Source organism: Orcinus orca, chromosome 13 (genome assembly GCF_937001465.1).
Source record: "Orcinus orca chromosome 13, mOrcOrc1.1, whole genome shotgun sequence".
Taxonomy (NCBI): Eukaryota; Metazoa; Chordata; class Mammalia; order Artiodactyla; family Delphinidae; genus Orcinus; species Orcinus orca.
The window spans coordinates 32,645,500-32,665,404 of NC_064571.1; the positions used below are offsets into that span (position 1 = coordinate 32,645,500).

The 19,905-nt window shown below is 35.0% G+C and overlaps 1 protein-coding gene across 3 annotated transcripts in view; it reads right to left on the minus strand.

Moving 5' to 3' along the window:
* The window catches only part of GMCL1 (germ cell-less 1, spermatogenesis associated), a 45,689-nt gene that overhangs the window by 14,034 nt on the left and 11,750 nt on the right, over positions 1-19,905 (minus strand). For 2 of the 3 annotated variants that reach the window (XM_033400430.2, XM_004277028.3), the window contains exons 7-11: positions 19,419-19,503; positions 17,565-17,655; positions 14,575-14,712; positions 6,326-6,395; positions 1,421-1,496 (exon numbers count right to left, since the gene is read on the minus strand). In XM_033400430.2, the coding sequence (XP_033256321.1) occupies positions 1,421-1,496; positions 6,326-6,395; positions 14,575-14,712; positions 17,565-17,655; positions 19,419-19,503 (460 nt within the window). The remainder of the gene's footprint in view (positions 1-1,420; positions 1,497-6,325; positions 6,396-14,574; positions 14,713-17,564; positions 17,656-19,418; positions 19,504-19,905) is intronic. The other variant, XM_033400431.2, reaches the window with a different exon arrangement.

Here is a 19,905-nt window from a genome sequence, read left to right on the forward strand (position 1 = left end):
GTCAGCTATACATATATACATATATCCCCTCTTTTTTGGATTTCCCTCCCATTTAGGTCAGCACAGAGCATTCAGTAGAGTTCCCTGAGCTATACAGTAGGTTCTCATTAGTTATCTATTTTATACATAGTGTCAATAGTGTATATATGTCAATCCCAATCTCCCAATTCATCCCACCCCAGCCAGGGACCAATTTTAAGATGGAACATAAAATATAAGTCAAGTAAAGAAAGAAGTAGGGATGTGGTGAGAGGGTAATGGGGAAAAGATAGTAAGAACAATGTATTGTACATTCTAGTGGGGTTAAAAAGTTGTTGGGAGTCCAGGTACTAGAGGGAGAGTGCTAGAAAGATAACACGAGGTGGAGTCTGCAAGTGGTATGCTTAAAATGGAAATTTTGAAGAGGGTACATGAATTAGTGATACAAAAATTGAGGATATGCTTATAAGACATTGGTTCCTGAGGTAGGGTAGAGCACAAGATCACGGAGGGAAGGAAGGTCAGGGAACAGATGCTAAAATCACCAAGACTGATAAGAAGAGTAGGGAGAAAGAAAGCCAGCAAGCCGAGCGAATGATGGCCACAGTCAGAGTAGTGAGTGGTGCAGAAGTATGCACTTCAAAGGAGCTGTGATTCAATGACGATGAGGGTGGAACAAGGTCTGGAAGCGACAATAAGGAGGACTAAGGAATAAATAAGATGCTATTCCTCTTTCATACTCTGAAATTATGAATGCAAACATAAAATAATGAAACTTTCAAAATTAAAGTTAAAATTAGGGAAAATCTGGGAGAAAAATAACCAAATGGTTATCTAAATTAGGCTGAACTGTTTTCAAAGATGAAAATTACAATTAGGGTAGAGTTTTTAAAAAAATGTAGTTCATGTCTCTTTAGTGGCTGTAAAATCAATTTAATGAGTCACAATCAGCTTTTTAAAAAAAATTAAGTAGAAATACATCTATAGGACAAAGTAGCTGTAAGCACTGTTTTGTAATACTTTTGTTTCACTTATATGCATTTGTACTGGGTGTTAATGAAATACATAATTTTTAATGTGGGTAGCAATTAAAGCGTTTGAATGTTTTTGATCTAGGGTAACTGTAAAATAGAAAGAATTACTTTTAAGACTATGTAACAGCTCCCATTTAACGTCTTATTTATCTTTATTTCTGGTTTGCTGAGGGATCTTCTCATATCTCATATCTAGACCCAGAAAGTTCAACAGTCTCAGGCAAGGCTGAATAATCAATCACCACTGAGTATGTAACTCCTTGCCCAGGAGATCATGCTACAGAAACTAATCCACAAAAAAGCTCTTCTGAGGTATAATATGTATCACGATTGTTATTGAAAGTATATTTTGCACTAACAGTACAACAATTTGTATAAGACTATTAAGAGTCACAACCCATACTTACTTCACCATCTTTGGCAAGCTTTCTACCACACCTCATGCTATTTCCCTCTAGCTCTTCTTTATTGATTTCTTGAGGCCTAGAAATATATATAAAACATGAAATCTCACAGAAAATCAGCAACTAATATTTGAAAAATAACTGTGAGTTACAACAAGAGAAAAACTTTCTACTAGATTTAAAAATAAAATTTTGTAGTACAGATAAAAATCAAAATGCAATGATTAAATCTAGCCCATTACCTCTGCTAAATAAAAAAAAATTTAAATCTTTAGTGTTTCATTTATTGCCTTGACTTCTAGAATACTTTTACTAGGGCCCAGTGAAACCAGAGAAGAGGGGGAAATAATCTATGAGAAATTCTGCTTACCGAGAAAATAAAACACTTAAAAGTCTAACTACTAAGTAAAATTAAATTAAAATCTATTATTTAAGACGTGACTTGGTATCACCTACCATTTGATATTATTGTTTCGCACACAAGCCATTTTTTAAAGTAGTACAACTATACAAACTCAGTATTTAATAGAAAACAGCTGTAGAATTTTATCAGTTAATCTTTACTTGGCCCTCTTACTTTAAAAACCTTAATCAACTAAGAGAAACACTGTTATTTCAAGATGTAATAATAAAATGACATTATTATTAGCTTAGAATTCCAAATGATAAAATACATTCATTCATATACAGCATTTATTAAGTACCTAGATACCGGGGCCATCTTCATCATCATTATCTAATAAATATATTGAAACAAATACAATACATAAAAAATAATGAAATGTAAATAAAACTAATAAAACATATCCTTGACATCCAAGAGCTCAGTCTAGCAGGGAACTAGACATAAGTAATAAGATAATAACGTGGAGAGAACTGATGTTAAGAGCATGAAGAAGGCACAGATTTATTGCCTGGGATTAAGAGTGGGGATCATAACAGAGGAAGTATTATTTGTGCCTGAGAGGGAGTTTGTTGGGGTAGACGTCAGGGGTGAACTCTATGCAGAGGAAGGGCATTCCAGGTAGAAGGACTAGCAAAAAAGGACCGGAGCATGAAAGGGTACTAAATGTATGAAGAACTTAGTGCAGCTGGAACCTAAAATGAGCATGAGAGGAGATAAAGTGAAAGGCATTTGGGACAGACTGTTGAAGGGCCCCACGGGCTACGTTCACAGGAGTTTCAAATTTTCCTGTAGATAAGAGAGAGTTCCCATGTATTTGTTCTGTTACTTTAAAATTTTTTCTTACGAAAACTTTCAAACATATAAAAGTAAATAGGAACTTCCCTGGTGGCACAGTGTTTAAGAATCCACCTGCCAATGCAGGGGACACGGGTTCAAACCCTGGTCCAGGAAGATCCCACATGCTGTGGAGCAACTAATCCCGTGCACCATAACTACTGAGCCTGCACTCTAGAGCCCGTGAGCCACAACCACTGAGCCTATGCGCCACAACTACTGAAGCCCACACACCTAAAGCTTGTGCTCCGCAACAAGAGACGCTACCGCAGTGAGAACCCTGTGCACCGCAAGGAAGAGCAGCCCCCACTCGCTGCAACTAGAGAAAGCCCATGCACGGCAATGAAGGCCCAACGCAGCCAAAAATAAATAAATTTTAAAAATAATAAATAAATAAAAGCTTTGCTTAAAAAAAAAGTAAATAGTACAATGAGCCAAATTTTCTCACCATATAGGTTCAATACTCCTGTTTTAGTTTTACTCCCATTTCTCCCCACATCCCTCCCAACTGATTATTATTGAGGCTGACCCTCCAGACATCATATCCTTTAATCTGTAAATATATATCACACATAAAGCAATAATCCCTAACTATCATCAAATGTCCCTGGTCTTATTTAAGCAGGGAAGTGAAATTATATTTCTACTTAGGAAGCTAATCCTGTTGGCAATGTGGAAAAGCGTTTGGAAGAGGAGAACCCTGGAGGGAGACATTACTAGATTATAACCTAGAGTCAATGGAGTACACTGTCTTTCTCACTTTAGCAGCCCTACAGTAGCGAGCAGATACTCAGTATGTGTGGAAGAGAGTGCTTCATTAGGGGCAATACAGTCATATACATAATAAGAATGCAAGAAAGCCACTTATTCTAACTCAGTCTCTTCGGTGAGACTCTATATTAAACTCAAAAAGGATACAGATGAGAAAAGTCTTGAATAATAGAGAACATCCAACACTTAAAAACTGAATATACAAAAGAAGTAGGTAGGATGGTTTATAAAACATTTCATACATTACAAAATGCTTCAAATCTGAATTCCAGTAAATAATTAACTCTCATTTTTTGGAGGGGTCTCCTATTTCAACAATCTTACTGTATTTGTGCAAGATAAGTATGCTATGAATATATTTGGGAAAAGATGGGATATAAGTTACAAGTAAAGTAGAAACTAAGAACCCTGGATAATATCTTGCAATCATTATCTTAAGTTTATAGAACCCTTTCACACACTCACTGTTTAGCTATAAACACAACTAGGCTATTATTTTAGGAAGTTCTTTAGTGTATAAAAATAAATTAAAAGAGATCAGGGCAGAAAAAAATTTAAATGTAAAACCTTTTTATGTACTCACAGGTGGACTGTCTCTTTACACTGCCTATACCAAGGAGCTAGTATAAAGATCAAACAATAAATGTGGAAGTACTTCACTGAACTGCAAAGCACTACACATTGAAAGAACAGATAATATGCTTTCTCTTAAAATGAAGACAGTACATAAATATTTTCTAGAGGGGTCATATGCTTTTGATGAAGGCACCTGTGTAACCAGATGGGTTAATTCACCTTACACTCAAGTCTTCAAAAAAACTATTACAGGGGACTTCCCTGGTGGTCCAGTGTCTAAGACTCCACACTCCCAATGCAGGGGGACTGGGTTCATCCCTGGTCAGGGAACTAGAGCCTGCATGCCGCAACTAAAAGATCCCACGTGCTGCAACTAAAAGATCCCGTGTGCTGCACCTAAAGATCCCACGTGCCGCAACTAAGATCCGGTGCAGTCAAATAAATAAATAAATAAATATTTTTAAAAAAAGAACTTAAAAAAAAAACAAAAAAACCCCTATTACATTAGTGAGAATTTGACAATACTGCCACAAATAAGAAAATTGGCTTTACCTATACATATATATGAAGATCATGCTTTATGAAAGCATTATTCCAGGTAATATTTCAATAGCTTAAAAGAATATCATAACACTAAGTGAAACAAAGTATATCAATTATTCAATTTTACTAATATATAGCAAGTGACAATACATTGTTATACTAATTGACCAAAAAGATAAATATTTATAATATTGATAGTTATAGAAATATAAGAATAAAAGCTGATTACATGATCTTTTTCTCTAACAGCTCTTGACTTTAATACTGTTACTGGTTTTTCAACATAATGAATACATTTAAAAATTCACAGCAAAATCCATATACCTGTGGTCAATTAATCAACAACAATGGAGGCAATAATATATTAACACAATGGAGAAAAGACAGTCTCTTCAACAAGTGGTGGTGGGAAAGCTGGACAGCTACATGTAAATCAATATGAACACTCCCTCACACTATATACAAAAAAACTTCAAAATACTTTAAATACCTAAGTATAAGACATGACACCATAAAACTCCTAGAAAAGAACATCGGCAAAACATTCTCAGATATAAACTGTAGCAATATTTTCTTAGATTAGTCTCCCAAGGCAAAAGAAATATAAGCAAAAATGAACAAATGGGACCTGACCTAATCAAACTTAAAAGCTTTTGCACAGCAAAGGAAACCATAAACAAAATGAAAAGACAACCTAGGGAATGGGAGAAAATATTTGCAAATGATGTGACCTACAAGGGGTTAATATCCAAAATATACAAACAGCTCATACAACTCAAAAAAACAAACCACCTAATCAAAAAATGGGCAGAAGACCTAAATAGACATTTCTCCAAAGATGACATACAGACGGCCAACAGGCACATGGAAAGATGCTCAACATCAATAATTATTAGAGAAATGCAAGTCAAAACTACAATGAGATGTCACCTCACACCAGTCAAAATGGGTATCATCAGAAAGTCTACAAATAATAAACCTGGAGAGGGTGTGGGGAAAAGGGAACCCTCCTACACTGTTGGTGGGAATGTAAATTGGTGCGGCTCCCATGGAAAACAGTGTGGAGATTCCTTAAAAAACTAAAATTAGAGCTACCATACCTAGCAATTCCACTCCTTGGCATATATCCTAAAAAGATGAAAACTCTAATTCAAAAAGATACACGCACCACAATGTTCATAGCAGCACTATTTACAAGAGCCAAGACATCGAAGCAGCCCAAGGGCCCATCAACAGATGACTGACTTAGGAAGATGTGGTATATTTATATACAATGGAATATGTATTACTCAGTCATAAAAAAGAATGAAATATTACCACTTGCAGCAACATGGATGGACCTAGAGAATATCATACTAAGTGAAGTAAGTCAAACAGAGAAAGACAATTATAAGATATCACTTATATGTGGAATGTAAAAAAATAATACAAATGAATCTATATAAAAAACAGAAGAACTCACAGACAAAACAAACTTATGGTTACCAAAGGGGAAAGGGAGGGGTGGCAGGATAAATTAGGAGTATGAGATTAACAGATACAAACTACTATACATAAAATAGATAAGCAACAAGGATTTACTGTATAGCAAAGGGAACTATATTCAGTATCTTATAGTAACCTATAATTGAAAATAATCTGAAAAATATGTATTATACAACTGAATCTCTTAGCTGTATACCTGAAACTAACACAATATTGTAAATTAACTATATTTCAGTAAAAAAAAAAAAAATTTTTTTTTTTTAATGAACAATGCTATGATGTACCATACTTACCCCACCTCACTGTCTTGTTCTGCCCGGAGCATAGCAAACCACTGCTGTTTATACACAGAAGATAGCCATTCTAAAATGTAAAAATACATATAAGAATAATAAGAAATATGGAAAAGCATAAAGGATTTAAAATTTTTAAGAAGCTGATAAAATTTTTACCATTTTAAAATTCAAGTTTAAAACAGCAATAAGTAAAGCTGGTAATTTGTATTTTATAAATATGCTATAACGATACAGCTTAATGATTTTTAAAGTGGTAAATGTTATCTTCCTTTGCTTTAGGACAGACTCTACTTAGATCACATACATTTAAAACTTTAGTTAAAAGTATATTCTTGTATTTAATAATTTCCTTTTCATAGCTGATACTATTTTTCATTTGTGAGAAACATACCAAAAGTAATATTTTCAGTTTTAACAAAAACTTTAATAGAAAACTGAATAATGGATTGTTCCTAAATTATCTAAAAACAATTAATGAGAAATATACCATCTCTAAATTATTAGATGAATTATGCAACTCAAGAAATAATTTTGACACAATTTAGATAACTATAATTTAAATTATTGCAAATCGAATATAATAATTATAGATATTCTTCCCTTTAATAATAAGCATATAATTTTTCCACAAAATGAGACTGTGGAAGCTGAAATTTTAATTATTTTACATAAAACATGGATTTATTAAAAATATAAGCAGAACTGGCTTAGCACCATATTTATTTTTTGCTCTTATTTATTCCCAACTAAAAGGGTAGTTTTTCTAATTTTTAAGTTAAATGATTTCTCTACCTCTACCGAAACGCAGGGGAAAATCCCTAGTGCAATTAAAATCTGGGTTTTCACTTCATAATTCTCTACCTAATAAAAGGTATCCAGATGACTTGCACTGATTTATTGGTGTCCTTCCTTAAAATTCTCCATAAATACACTTATGAGTGCTTCTTTCCCTAAAATAATATTGTTGCTATTATACGGAATAACTGCTGAATATCTAGGCCACAAACAATTCATTTTCAGCAGGTAAAGACTAACAGCAAAATTTATGTGACTCTGTATACCTACACACATATTGTTCATCTTATTTGCAAGGTATTTGGATTTTAAAATTGTTTTACTGTATTTTATTAAAAAAAAAAAGCTGATCCCTTCCCATTAAAATGATTTCTCAACTCACTACAGGTTATGCCTGTAGTTTGAAACTCACTGATCCAGAGATAGAATATGGCTTTTCATGATTCATTTATAAAAATGGAATGAAAGGGTTACACATTCATATTCTCAAATATCATATAAGCTACATCCCATGAAAATGTTTTAAAATTTAGTTTCAACAACTTTGAATAAACTCCTTTAAAACTAAAAGCATTTTTTTTTTTGGCTGCGCCACCTGGCTTGCGGGATCTTAGTTTCCTGACCAGAGATTGAACCCAGGCCTTGGTAGTGAAAGCACCGAATCCTAACCATTGGACTGCCAGGGAATTCCCTGAAAGCATTTTTAACAAGTTAAAAATGTGGGTACACATTTTTGTCCCTCCTTTCTTGCCTTAATCTAAAAGAGTAAAAAGTCAAACTAGATATCTTTTTGGTCACAGGTAGTTCATCCAGTAGCAGCAGCCCCAAAATATGTCACTAGAACCACTAGTTCAAATGCAATGTTGACAGCTGATACACAAGGGGAAATCTCTGATAAAATGAGATTGAAAAACATGGGATAAAAATAAGTGAAACAATTTGCCTTATACAGAGTTTTTAATATGATTATATGCAGACATATCTCCCAAAACGCAGATACGCTAGGCAGAGTTTCCCAGAATCCTTTTTGGCAGAGTTAGTGTTCAGTGGAAAGATTCTGAAAAAGTGCCTTCAAGAAACTTCTACTCAGTGAAAACAAATTTAAGCACTTTTAAACTTTATCAGACCAAAATACAAAACAAAAACTCAAAACGGGCACATCAAAGTGGCATTTGACAGTGCTATAAATCAGCAGCTGCAGATCTAATCGACAGCAGTTTTGAATGTAAACACAGTACTTTTCTAATAGAATAAATGAGATATGTCAGAATGAATTTATTTAGATCATTTCTCTTGTCTTATACAAAGGATATGGGGAAGGGGGTCTCCAAAAGTATACTATTTGAAAATCTAAATGTCTTAGATTTACAAAACTTTAAAACACAAACAGACAGGTAAGATACGCCCTGAATTTGCCTAGTTTTATTGTTTAAATGAAAGAAATAGTGTATATTCAGGTATATACACATACAAAAATCTACTCACAACCAGTAAAGCATATAGCAAAAACAGCCTACAGGTTGAATGTTATATGAAACACGTTAAGTCAGAATTAGATCATGAAGGTGAAGGACAGTCTACATAATAAAAAATTCCTATCTGGATAAAAGAATATTTTGTATAGAGCATCTATAGGTATATTAGTATAAAATTATGGAGAAGTTCATCTCAAAGATCTTCATGTATAATAACCTAAAAATCTAGTTCCAAAAGATGACAAATTTACTCTACTGAGTACAGTATTTCTCAGTATAACTAATTACATGCATTTATATACCTTTTCATTTTAAGCAACTTATTTTCATAAAATTCATACTGCTTTAACAATTATCATCTCTATTGAATTTACGAAAATATTAAGCATTAAGTTTCCCCATTATTCCCACAACAGTAATTCCTGATATAAAAAGTTACAATACCTATTTTCTTGCCCACAATGCAAAGTAAGGGAATAAATCTATTGCATTACTTTGTTATCAAAAGCCAAAAAATTAAACATACTCAAAAGAATGGTGATTCAAAGTTAAGTTTGAATTCAAAGTTAAGTTTGCTTAAGTTTCTGCAACTGGATATGCAAACTTAAAGAGATTAAACATAGCGGACTTCTTCTAAGTAAGATGTAGCCAAAAGCAATATGGGCTTTAGAACAGGAAAGACTTGGGGTTGCATTTGAGCTCTGCTTCTCACTAGCTGTATGACAGGATAGTAATACTTCATCTATAAAATGGGAACTACCTTGATAATTTCAAAGATTACGTTACATGATAGGTGTTAAATGTATAATCTGACATATTACCTGGGACACTGAAGAATCTACACATATTTGTTTACTTTTCCTCCTCCCCTTTAAGGTTCTTAGGTTAGGAGCTAGAACCTAAACTTATCTGATAGAGTAAATACAGTATTAGGCCATATGTAAGTTAGTATGTTTCAGAAAATGACTTTAGTTCACACAAACTGAGTGCCTACTACCTGTCAAGCACTGTACTATGTACCTGAGAGAAAAAGATGAAAAACATACAGTCCAACCAGGACACAGATATATTCTGTACTACAGTAATCTAGCAAGAGATGACGATGTCTTAACAAGGAAGTGGTAGCAGGCAAAAAAAAGGAGGTGAGTTTGAGAATTATCTAGGGAAAAAATCTATAGGACATAGTGGATGGATGTGGAGGAAGACAGTTTGAGGAGGACAGGATGACTTGCAGGATTCTGCCATTTTCTGTGAGGCTGGGTGTTGTTTTTTTTTTTCCCCGGTACGCGGGCCTCTCCCGTTGCGGAGCACAGGTTCCGGACGCGCAGGCTCAGCGGCCATGGCTTACGGGCCCAGCCGCTCTACGGCATGCGGGATCCTCCCGGACTGGGGCACGAACCCGTGTCCCCTGTATCGGCAGGCGGACTCTCAACCACTGCGCCACCAGGGAAGCCCGCTGGGTGGGTTTTTAATGTTGATGACTGATAAGCGAATATGGGAAGAAAAAACCAGGGACTAGAGCTGGAGGGGAAAGATATAAGTACGTTTTGTTTTTTTTAAAAAATAATTTATGTATTTACTTATTTATTTATTATTTATTTTTGGCTGTGTTGGGTCTTTGTTGCTGCGAGCGGGCTTTCTCTAGTTGCAGCGAGCGGGGGCTACTCTTCGTTGCCGTGTGTGGGCTTCTCATTGCGGTGGCTTCTCTTGCTGCGAAGCACGGGCTCTATGCACGCAGGCTTCAGTAGTTGTGGCACATGGGCTCTAGAGCTCAGGCTCAGTAGTTGTGGTGCACAGGCTTAGTTGCTCTGCGGCATGCAGGGTTTTCCCGGACCAGGGCTCGATCCCGTGTCTCCTGCATTGGCAGGCGGCTTCTTAACCACTACGTTACCAGGCAGGTCCATAAGTACTGTTTTGAATAGATGAACTGAAGCAATTTACACATGGCTAGTAACAGTTGGATATTCAAGTATGAAACTCAGAGGAGAGGTCAGAACTAGAATCTTTCAGTGAGTCATATGAATGAAGGAAATCACTCTGGGACACTATATAGAATGAAAATATCAATGATGCGCTAAGGGCGCCCTCAGGAAGTTAAGAGGTGGGCAGAGTAAGAGAAGCTTACAAAAGAAAAAGAGAAGGAATGGTCAAAGAGACCGGAAAAGAATCAGGAGAGTACAGTATTTCTAAACTAAGGTAGTACTGTAAGAATTTCAAGAAAAAAACTAACAAACCATGATATAAAATGCTAGAGAAGTTAAAGTAAGACTAACATGAGGCCACTAGATTTTACAAACAGGACAAACCTAACTTTCGCTAGAAAGTTTCAGTGAAATAGCGGGGCCAAAGACAGACTGAAATGGGCTGAGGAATGACTGAAAGGTAAGGAGATAGAGACAGCAACTCTGAAGAAAGTGATTATAAGGACAAGAGCAGTTACCATGAAGCGGACTCAGGGTCAAGACTGGGGGCGGCGGGGGGGGAGGGAGGGATTTGTTTTGTTTTTCAATAAGAGATTTGACCACACTTGTAAGCTGAGGGAGAACAGGAGGGGGTTGAAGATACAGATTATTAAATGACAGTGCAAAATTCCATAATAAACAGGAAGTGATAGGATTATTAACACAGTAGAAGGTTGGCTTGAACAGGGAGGGAGCACCTCAACCTCTGGGACAAGACAGGAAGGACAGGTGAAGAAGCCCAGGAATCTAAACAAATTTTTGCCTGATAACCTTGCAAAAATTTATATAAAATTTATATAAAAATTTAAAGGAGAATTTATATAAAAAAATAGGAGAGTTCCCATACTCCATACTGACAGCAAGGTTATTGGAGAGGAAGCTTGAACAGAGTGGCAGAGGTTTGATATATAATTGCTGAAGCAAATGAAAATGAGGAATGACCAAGTAAAAGTAGTATATAAGGAGTCCCAAGGTCCAGGCTTAGCACTGAAATATGAGTTTGCAGTGGCACCAATACAAAAGTTACAGAATGCTCTGGAGCAGTACTCAGCACAGAGTAGAGGGTATAGAAACAAAGAAGGTTTAATTTAGTTTTAGAATTTTGTAAAGTAGAAGGACAAAGAGCTGAAAGCAACTGTGAAAGAGAGTGGTCCAGATGATCTAACATGAAATCCAGGCCTGAAAGGAAGAAAAGGCAGGAGGTTTGAAAGACTGGCAGAAAATGGGGGGCTTAAAACGGATTGGAGGGCTTCCCTGGTAGCGCAGTGGTTAAGAATCCGCCTGCCAGCGCAGGGGACACGGCTTTGAGCCCTGGTCTGGGAAGATGCCACATGCAGCGGAGCAACTAAGCCTGTGCGCCACAACTACTGAGCCTGCACTCTAGAGCCTGCACAACACAACTACTGAAGACCACGCGCCTAGAGCCTGTGCTCTACAAGAGAAGCCACAGCAATGAGAAGCCCAAGCACTGCAACGAAGAGTATCCCCCGCTTACAGAAACTAGAGAAAGCCCGCACACAGCAACAAAGACCCAACTCAGCCAAAAATAAATAAATAAATAAATTTATTTATTTTAAAAAACGGATTGGAAAGCAAACAACAGTGTAAAAGGAATGAGGCTATGAACATGCTAGAAGGTTACAGCTTGCAAACTACTGGATTTCTCATGCTGAGAAATTCTGGGTTACAACAAGGTTCATAGGTGGCAAGTGCTTAACGATCAGCAAAGATAAATGTTACAGGAGTTGAGGTCAAATTACTAGGAGGCTAGGGTACTAAATGGAATGCTAATATGGACACATTATGTTACTGAACAGGTGTAGAGAGGCAGACAGAAATTAAGTGCCCAAGTCTTAGATGAATGTGGAAGAATGCCCAGGGATCAGAAGAGAAAGAATAGAGGGTGAGCTGGATCATATGCAACAATGATTTGGAAAGGGCACTGAGGGGGCTGGCCCATTACTATCTGGCCTCCTAACCCTTTATTAGCAGGGTGTCTTAAGAGACAGAATATCCTCTACAGAGGGAAAATAGTCTCTTCTGGGAGAGCTAAATAAATGGAGAGAAGAGATGGAAGACATGAGAAGACATAAGAGAAAGGTCAGGGAGGAATGGCAACAAGAGAGGTCAGAGGTATCAAAGGGAAGGGAAGTATGACAATGAAAGCATGGAATGAAACACACATAATGATCTGACCTAAGGTAAATCTAATTCCATGATATAATGGAATTCAACTGTGCTTGACACAGTTAAATCCTAAAATACAATGCTTCTATACAAAATCCTGATTTAATTTGGAATTAAACATATTTCTATTAAAATTTTAATTTAAATTTAATATTTTCTATTTTAATTTCTATTTGAATTTAATTCTGACCTAAAGATGATCAAAATGTATGCATTAAAATTCCCCAGATTACTGAATGCATAACTTTGAATAATGTTAACACGTGTTTGGCACTATTTCTGAAAAATGAGCAGTCAATTTTAGCTAAGTAATTGAAATTATTTTCATTTATTTCAAATCTAGGATACATTGCTATTGACAGCATTTACCAATGTACCTTAAAAATGTGAGCTATGTGGCCACTTTCTGCCCTCTCACAAACAGCATGGGATATAATTTTAATTTATACTCTGCTTTTGAAATGATAACTTTTATTTGGATATATAGGAAAGACTATTTGTCCATTTATATTCTAAAAGGAAAAAATAATGCCCTTTATTGTAATTTTAGGTCAGGAAAAAAAATGGCTGAAATCTGGTCAGAAATTTAGGATACAAATTCTTTTTAATTTTATAATAAATAAAATATTTCAGACTAGAAATACTTGTACCCATTTGCATTCCAAAAATACAAAGCTTATCCACTTGCGTCACAGAAACGCCTAAATTAAACTACTTTACAACAGACTTTATCTTTTAACCTCTTTCAAAATTCATTTCTAGAGAGCCTTAAAAGCAAGTATGATTAGAGTGGGAGTATGTAATAGGCCTTGGCATCTAATATTACCCCATTGCTAGGGTCTGGTGTATACACAAACTAAAACTATTACAGAACTGCTATACTATAAGGGAACATAACCTTCAAGAGAAAGTGTGGCTTAAAAAACAAACAAACAACAAAAAACTCCCAGACCCACGACCTACACAAACGTAATACAAATGATTTATACAAAATTAACCAAAAAAACCACTGTCTATAAACCTGCCTAGAGTGATTTTATAAAAAATGCATTATTTTAAAACTACCAGAAATGTTAACTCTGGGTTTGTTTTCCATTCAATACTTTTGTAAATAAATTACAGATTTCAGTTAACAATTTAAATCTATAAACACACAGCTATATTAAAAACCGAGGTGTCAAAAAACCTACAACTTTCAGACAAATCTATACAAATTTACAAGTCAATCTTCAAACAAATTCTATTTTCTGTTTCTTAAATGCAAATATAGTACTAAACTTAATCCTACACAAGCACTAGATACTTAAATTAAAAAACTAAACCAGTAATTGTTTCAAAATTTTAATTGGCAAAGATATTACATTTACTTTGACATAAAGTCTTAATTAGGATAAGAAAAAAACAGAAAATAACAAATTTAAGGAGTATTAATAGAAAAAGCAGTTGACCTCTAAATAGTACTTCAAAAGTCTTTTTTTAAAAAAAAAAAGTCTTTTTTATTTTATTTAATTAATTTATTTTTTTTCAAAAGTCTTTTGAAAGTCTAGTCCAAAATAGTGTGCTGGTTAAGCAAATTAAAGAACACACACATTATAGAATACTATATAGCCATTTAAATGTTCTGAAGAGTATTTAATGATATGGGAAAATACAATATATAATGTGAACACAGAAAATTATCTATATGGTATGATTCTGCTTTGGTATAAAAATGTATACCTTATTGGAATTAAGGATAATTTCTATTTTCCTCATTATTTTTTTCTATGATATTACTATTATAATCAGAAAGATATTACTTAAAATCGTAATTTCATCATGTTCTTACCTGAAGGTACTAGAGAGTCTTGTTCAATAATTCTCGCGGAGACCAAATCACTGATAATATACTGTAACCTTAAATGTCTGAATACTGACATAAATGGTTTTCCTTGCTCAGTTTCAAGGAAGGTCATACCTTCAAAATCTGTAAAAGAAAACAAAAAAACAGATTAAATTAAATAGCCATTCTTTTCAAATCAATTTATTTATTCCTACATGTTTTTATGGGCAGGGACACACACACACACACACACACACACACACACACACACACACACACACACACACACACACACACACACACACACACACACACACACACACACGTCTACTAGAATACAAATAAGCTAGTTTCAAAGTTTTCAAGGATTTTATAAACTTTGGGTGTGTGGATAAAAAACTTGGGGAGATTTAGAAAAAAGCCCCAGGAAATTAACTTTGGTCCTAATTAGACCCTTGGGCTGGGAATTCAATTGACACCTTTCTGGAATTTGGAGCTTACAGTGCAGCAAGGTGGGAAAAGGCGGCTTGAGAATGGTGGTTAGGGTTCAGGTATCTTTCCAGAATCCCACCACTTCAGTGGAACTCTAGAGCCCAGATGCCTCACTCAAGGGTCTTCACAAGATACACAGGACATGGAACATTTCTTGGGATCTTTCTAATTTATGCTTTAGTTACATGTGATGAACACTAGTTAATATATTAATTCTCTATTAAAATACAAAATAAGATACAAAGACATTGTAGCCATGGATTTGCAACACAAGGGTAGTATTTATTGTTAAAATAATTCAAGTTTATCAATTTTTTCTTATAGGGATAATTTAAGGTTATTTCTAAAAATACTCTCAGTTGCATTCTAATATGCTTTCATGAGTGGGAAGGAAAGATCTGGAGTTACTGCTATCAAGCAGAGACTTGTACATAATCCCTAGCCTGTTCCCTATTACAAGGTATACCCATGGCAGTGTACTCAGCCTTGCTGCTATTAAGGATAGTAAATAAAAGAAGCAATCCCTACATACAATTGTGCAGAAAAATTTCTATTGTTCTGATAGTCCTGACCCATATATATCTGCAAAGTCAAATAATTAAGAAAACCTAAGAGAAATATACTAAAATATAGTGGGTGAGGGGACCATAAGTGATTTTTTTGGTCTTATTTCCTGAGTATTCATCACTTTTATAATTTAAAAACTGTATGAAATAAACCTATAAAGTCCTCACTGATAAACAACTTATAAAGTCCTCACTGAAAAACAAGGGCATCAGACATACATTTTGCCTTATGCAATAAATGTTTCCCTGAAAAGTTATCTTAAAATGTATACTTTTACACTACTGAGGCTGGGATGGAGAGCCTGGAGTGGGAAAACCAGAAGGGGACCACAGCTTCTTATTCTAGTTTCTGCACTTAGGCTACAGAATAATTTCTCTCTTGATGGACTGCTGCAGTTAATCCAACTGGAGCTCAAATGAGCATAAATTTATGCCAACATTTACCTAACATCTATTGTTTCCATTGAGTCCCTTTGCTCCCCCACCCCCGCAAATATTTATTTATTTATTTTGGCTTTGCTGGGTCTTAGTTGCGGCATGTGGGATCTTCACTGTGGCACGCATGCGGGATCTAGTTCCCCGACCAGGGATCTAACCCGGCCCCCCCTGCACTGGGAGCATGGAGTCTTACCCACTAGACCACCAGGGAAGACCCCCTTTGCCTTTTTAGCTTCTCCACGGTCCTTATCTTTTTCAGCTTTTATCTCTGTTTTTTAAGTTAAATTTTCTCCTCTACTTTTTTCCTTTATAATTTCTCAAATCCCTCTTTAAATGCCATAATGTAGCTCTAAAGTGTAATTTAAGATAGAAGTTTAGCATTTTGTTCTTCAAGCAAATCAAGTTAGATTTTATTGATATGGTCATTTACACATTTTTGGTTCATGAGCTTGAAGGAAAAATAATTAGCTAGTAAATCTCACTACATAAAATAATTCCCAAAATTTATTTAAACAAGACAAAAAGAGCACTAAATTTTAATATAAGAACCTCTATTCATCAAAAGACACCTTCAGAAAAGTAAAAAAAACACTACAAACTGAAAGATAAATGCAACACACACTTATGACAAAGAATCAAGAATATATAAAGAATGCCGACAAATCAGTAAGAAAAGACAAATACAATGTTAAAATAGGAAAAAAACCTGGACATTTCACAGAAGAAGAAACATATGGCCAATAAACACACAAACAGGTGTTCAGTCTCCTTAGTTTTCAAGGAAATGAAAATCAATACCACAATATGAAATAGTTCAATAACAAAAAAACAGGATGATATATTGTCCAGTGGTGTGCTGGATCTGGCTTGTGCTGGCTCACAGGAGCCGATGGTATGCATTTCTTCCCAACTCCACATTCAGTGGTGTCACGTTAGTAGCCTGAAATTAGCCATGCTGGGAGAATTTGTATCATGAAAATTTTTAAAAATGCTACAAATAAGTGATTATTTTTTCAGAGAGGCAGCTTACCAGCACATCACTATGTAACGCATTCATGTTAAGACGTGCAAAATGCCATAACATTAAACATTTTTTAAAAGCAAAGTCAGAGGGACACAATAGGAAAGAAGCACATGAGCAGACTGAAGTTACTAATGTTCTAGTACTTGAAGATTAGTTCACTGAGGTTCAATACATTATTTAAAAAAATGAAAAAGGTGGCCATGCATGGACCAAAAATGACAGTAAACTATGAAAATCGTGAGCTAAGGATTACGATTTTTATCCACTTCTTTGCATCTGAGGGCCATTAAAATTTTGTTTTTTCTATGTCTGTTTTATCCAGTCTCAATTTTCTCAGTGTAAATGCGGAGTTGAATTAGACCATTGCTAAGGTCCTCTCCAGCTCTAAAATCCCCTAGGTTTATCAGGGCCTGATTTTAATTAAATTTCAATTTAAAACAAAAAAGACAAGTTCTCAATAAAAATTTCAGGCATACCTTTTCTCCTGTTAGAAAACCAGACATCTGTTTCAGTCAAAAGCTGTTTTAAAGATCCATTCCAAGAAGGCACAAGTTGAAGGAACATCCACTAGGTTAAAAAAATAAATTAAAAAAATTACAAGACTTCATTTAGTTTATGATTTTACATTTTCAAACTGCTTCCTTAAAACATAATATCTAAAAAATTTAATTTCCATTTTACAAGCAATTGAAAGAAGTAGAACTATCACAGGATATGCTCAGAATTCTTAAATTCATCATGGCATTAATCATGGTCCAAATATAAAAACTAGATGAGTATATGATAAGGAATAAGCTAATCCCTGAAAAGTACTTATGGTCTCAAACACACTGTAATTATAGTATTAAAAAGGTAAATGTTCTACGTGTGTGTGTGTATATATATATAATATACACACACTATTATGTATATTATATATAATATACTATATATATATAAAATATACTAATTTATTCTACTCACCAATTAATTCAGTTTCACTACATACTATGTGAGATTATAAAAGAAAGAAATTAAATATGGGAAAAAGGAGTTTCTTATTGTCTTAATTGCTGTTGAGACAGTATGCAGAGTAATGAAGAGCATTACTGTTTTTTAAATCCTAGCCCTGTCATTTAATAGCTAGGGAAATTACATCATTCTGTAATCTGGGCCTTAATTTCTTCATTTGTAAGATGAGCATGATAATATGTCAATGTCACAGGACATTAAAAGAATTAATATGTGTAACATACTTAGAGCAGTGCCTGGCACATAGTAAGCATTCATCAATAATTACGGGAAAGAATGAATACTACCAGTGGCTCAGAGATAGAAATGGACTCTCTACCCTCCTTTAATGACTGGTTAACACAGTTACTAAACTTCCCTGAGGAAAAATAGTAATAGAGTCTCATCTCTATCATAAGACAAACAATCCCAATGATATAACCTAGAAGGTGACTATTCCCAGATTTCACGACCGCGTTAGTATAGACTCAACTACACTGTGAGTGTAGACTCAACTACATTTTTTTTTTTTGCGGTACGCGGGCCTCTCACTGCTGTGGCCTCTCCCGCTGAGGAACACAGGCTCTGGACGCACAGGCTCAGCGGCCATGGCTCACAGGCCCAGCCACTCTGCGGCATGTGGGATCTTCCACATGCGCCACCAGGGAAGCCACTCAACTACATTTTTGTCCCATGTTAGCTAGGGACAAAGGCTAAAGGCAAAATTATGCAGTGGGAAAAGCAATGGACTGGAATTCACAGGCCTGGGCTCTGCCTCAAGCCTGCCACTTAATAATTGTAAGAGTTCTAAGTTTTACCATCTACAGATCAAGAGTAATAGCCAATTTGTCTCTTCAGAGAGTTGTGAAAACAAAATTATATTAAAATGTTGAAACCTTTCAAAAGGATGAACTGAAATATATGCCTGAAGTACAAAAGACCTTTAAAAGAATTTCAACATTCTCTAGAAAAACATGTGAAAACTTCATCATAAAGTTATTAATTCAACTAAAGCTCAATTTTGCAAACATTTCTGAAAAACATATAAAACATTTAACATTTCTGATTATGTAAATAACAACATGTTAACTGTTGAAAAAAAATCTGGGAAAAAAAAGAAATGTATTCTTAGGAGAGGAAACTATAAAGAATACCACTGAAATCAATCATGATATCAACTCCCTAAACACAAAGACTTCTTAACATTTTGGCATATTTCCTTTTACTTTTCTCACATTTATAACCATTCCCTTACCACTGGACACTAGCTGTTTCCAGCTTTTCAATATTATAAGCAATGCAGTGGGGATATCTTTACACACATCATATTATGGCAATACCTTTTTAAGGGCTGTGTATACATCCATCTCCACTTGCATCACAAATAAGTTAGATGAACCAATGAGTTGTTTCATGACATTTATACTAGAAAAGATAAAATAGAAGTAGTGAGCCTCTCTTCATGCACAAGCTAAAAGACCCTGGTGGAACTGAAAACTTTAAGTCTTTTTATCAAAAGAGACTGTGGAATTAAAAATTACATCAGTCTTTTTGCCCAAGACAAAGAATCTATACGAACATAAGGATACTTTTAATTCAGTCAGTATGCTGTGAAAGGTCTTTTCTTGCACTGACAAGGAAACAAAGAGCTTTGCTGTGCTAATTAATCAAGTTAAAGCAAGGTCCCAGTAAGATAAGTTTTAGTATGCTCTGATAAAGTGGCAGCCTTCCTCTTTTTTCTTTCCCCCTCATTCAATTTAAAAAAAAAAAAAAAAGACACTTGTCAAAATTCACTGAAAGAGATATATCTTCAAAGTCTATCTTTCA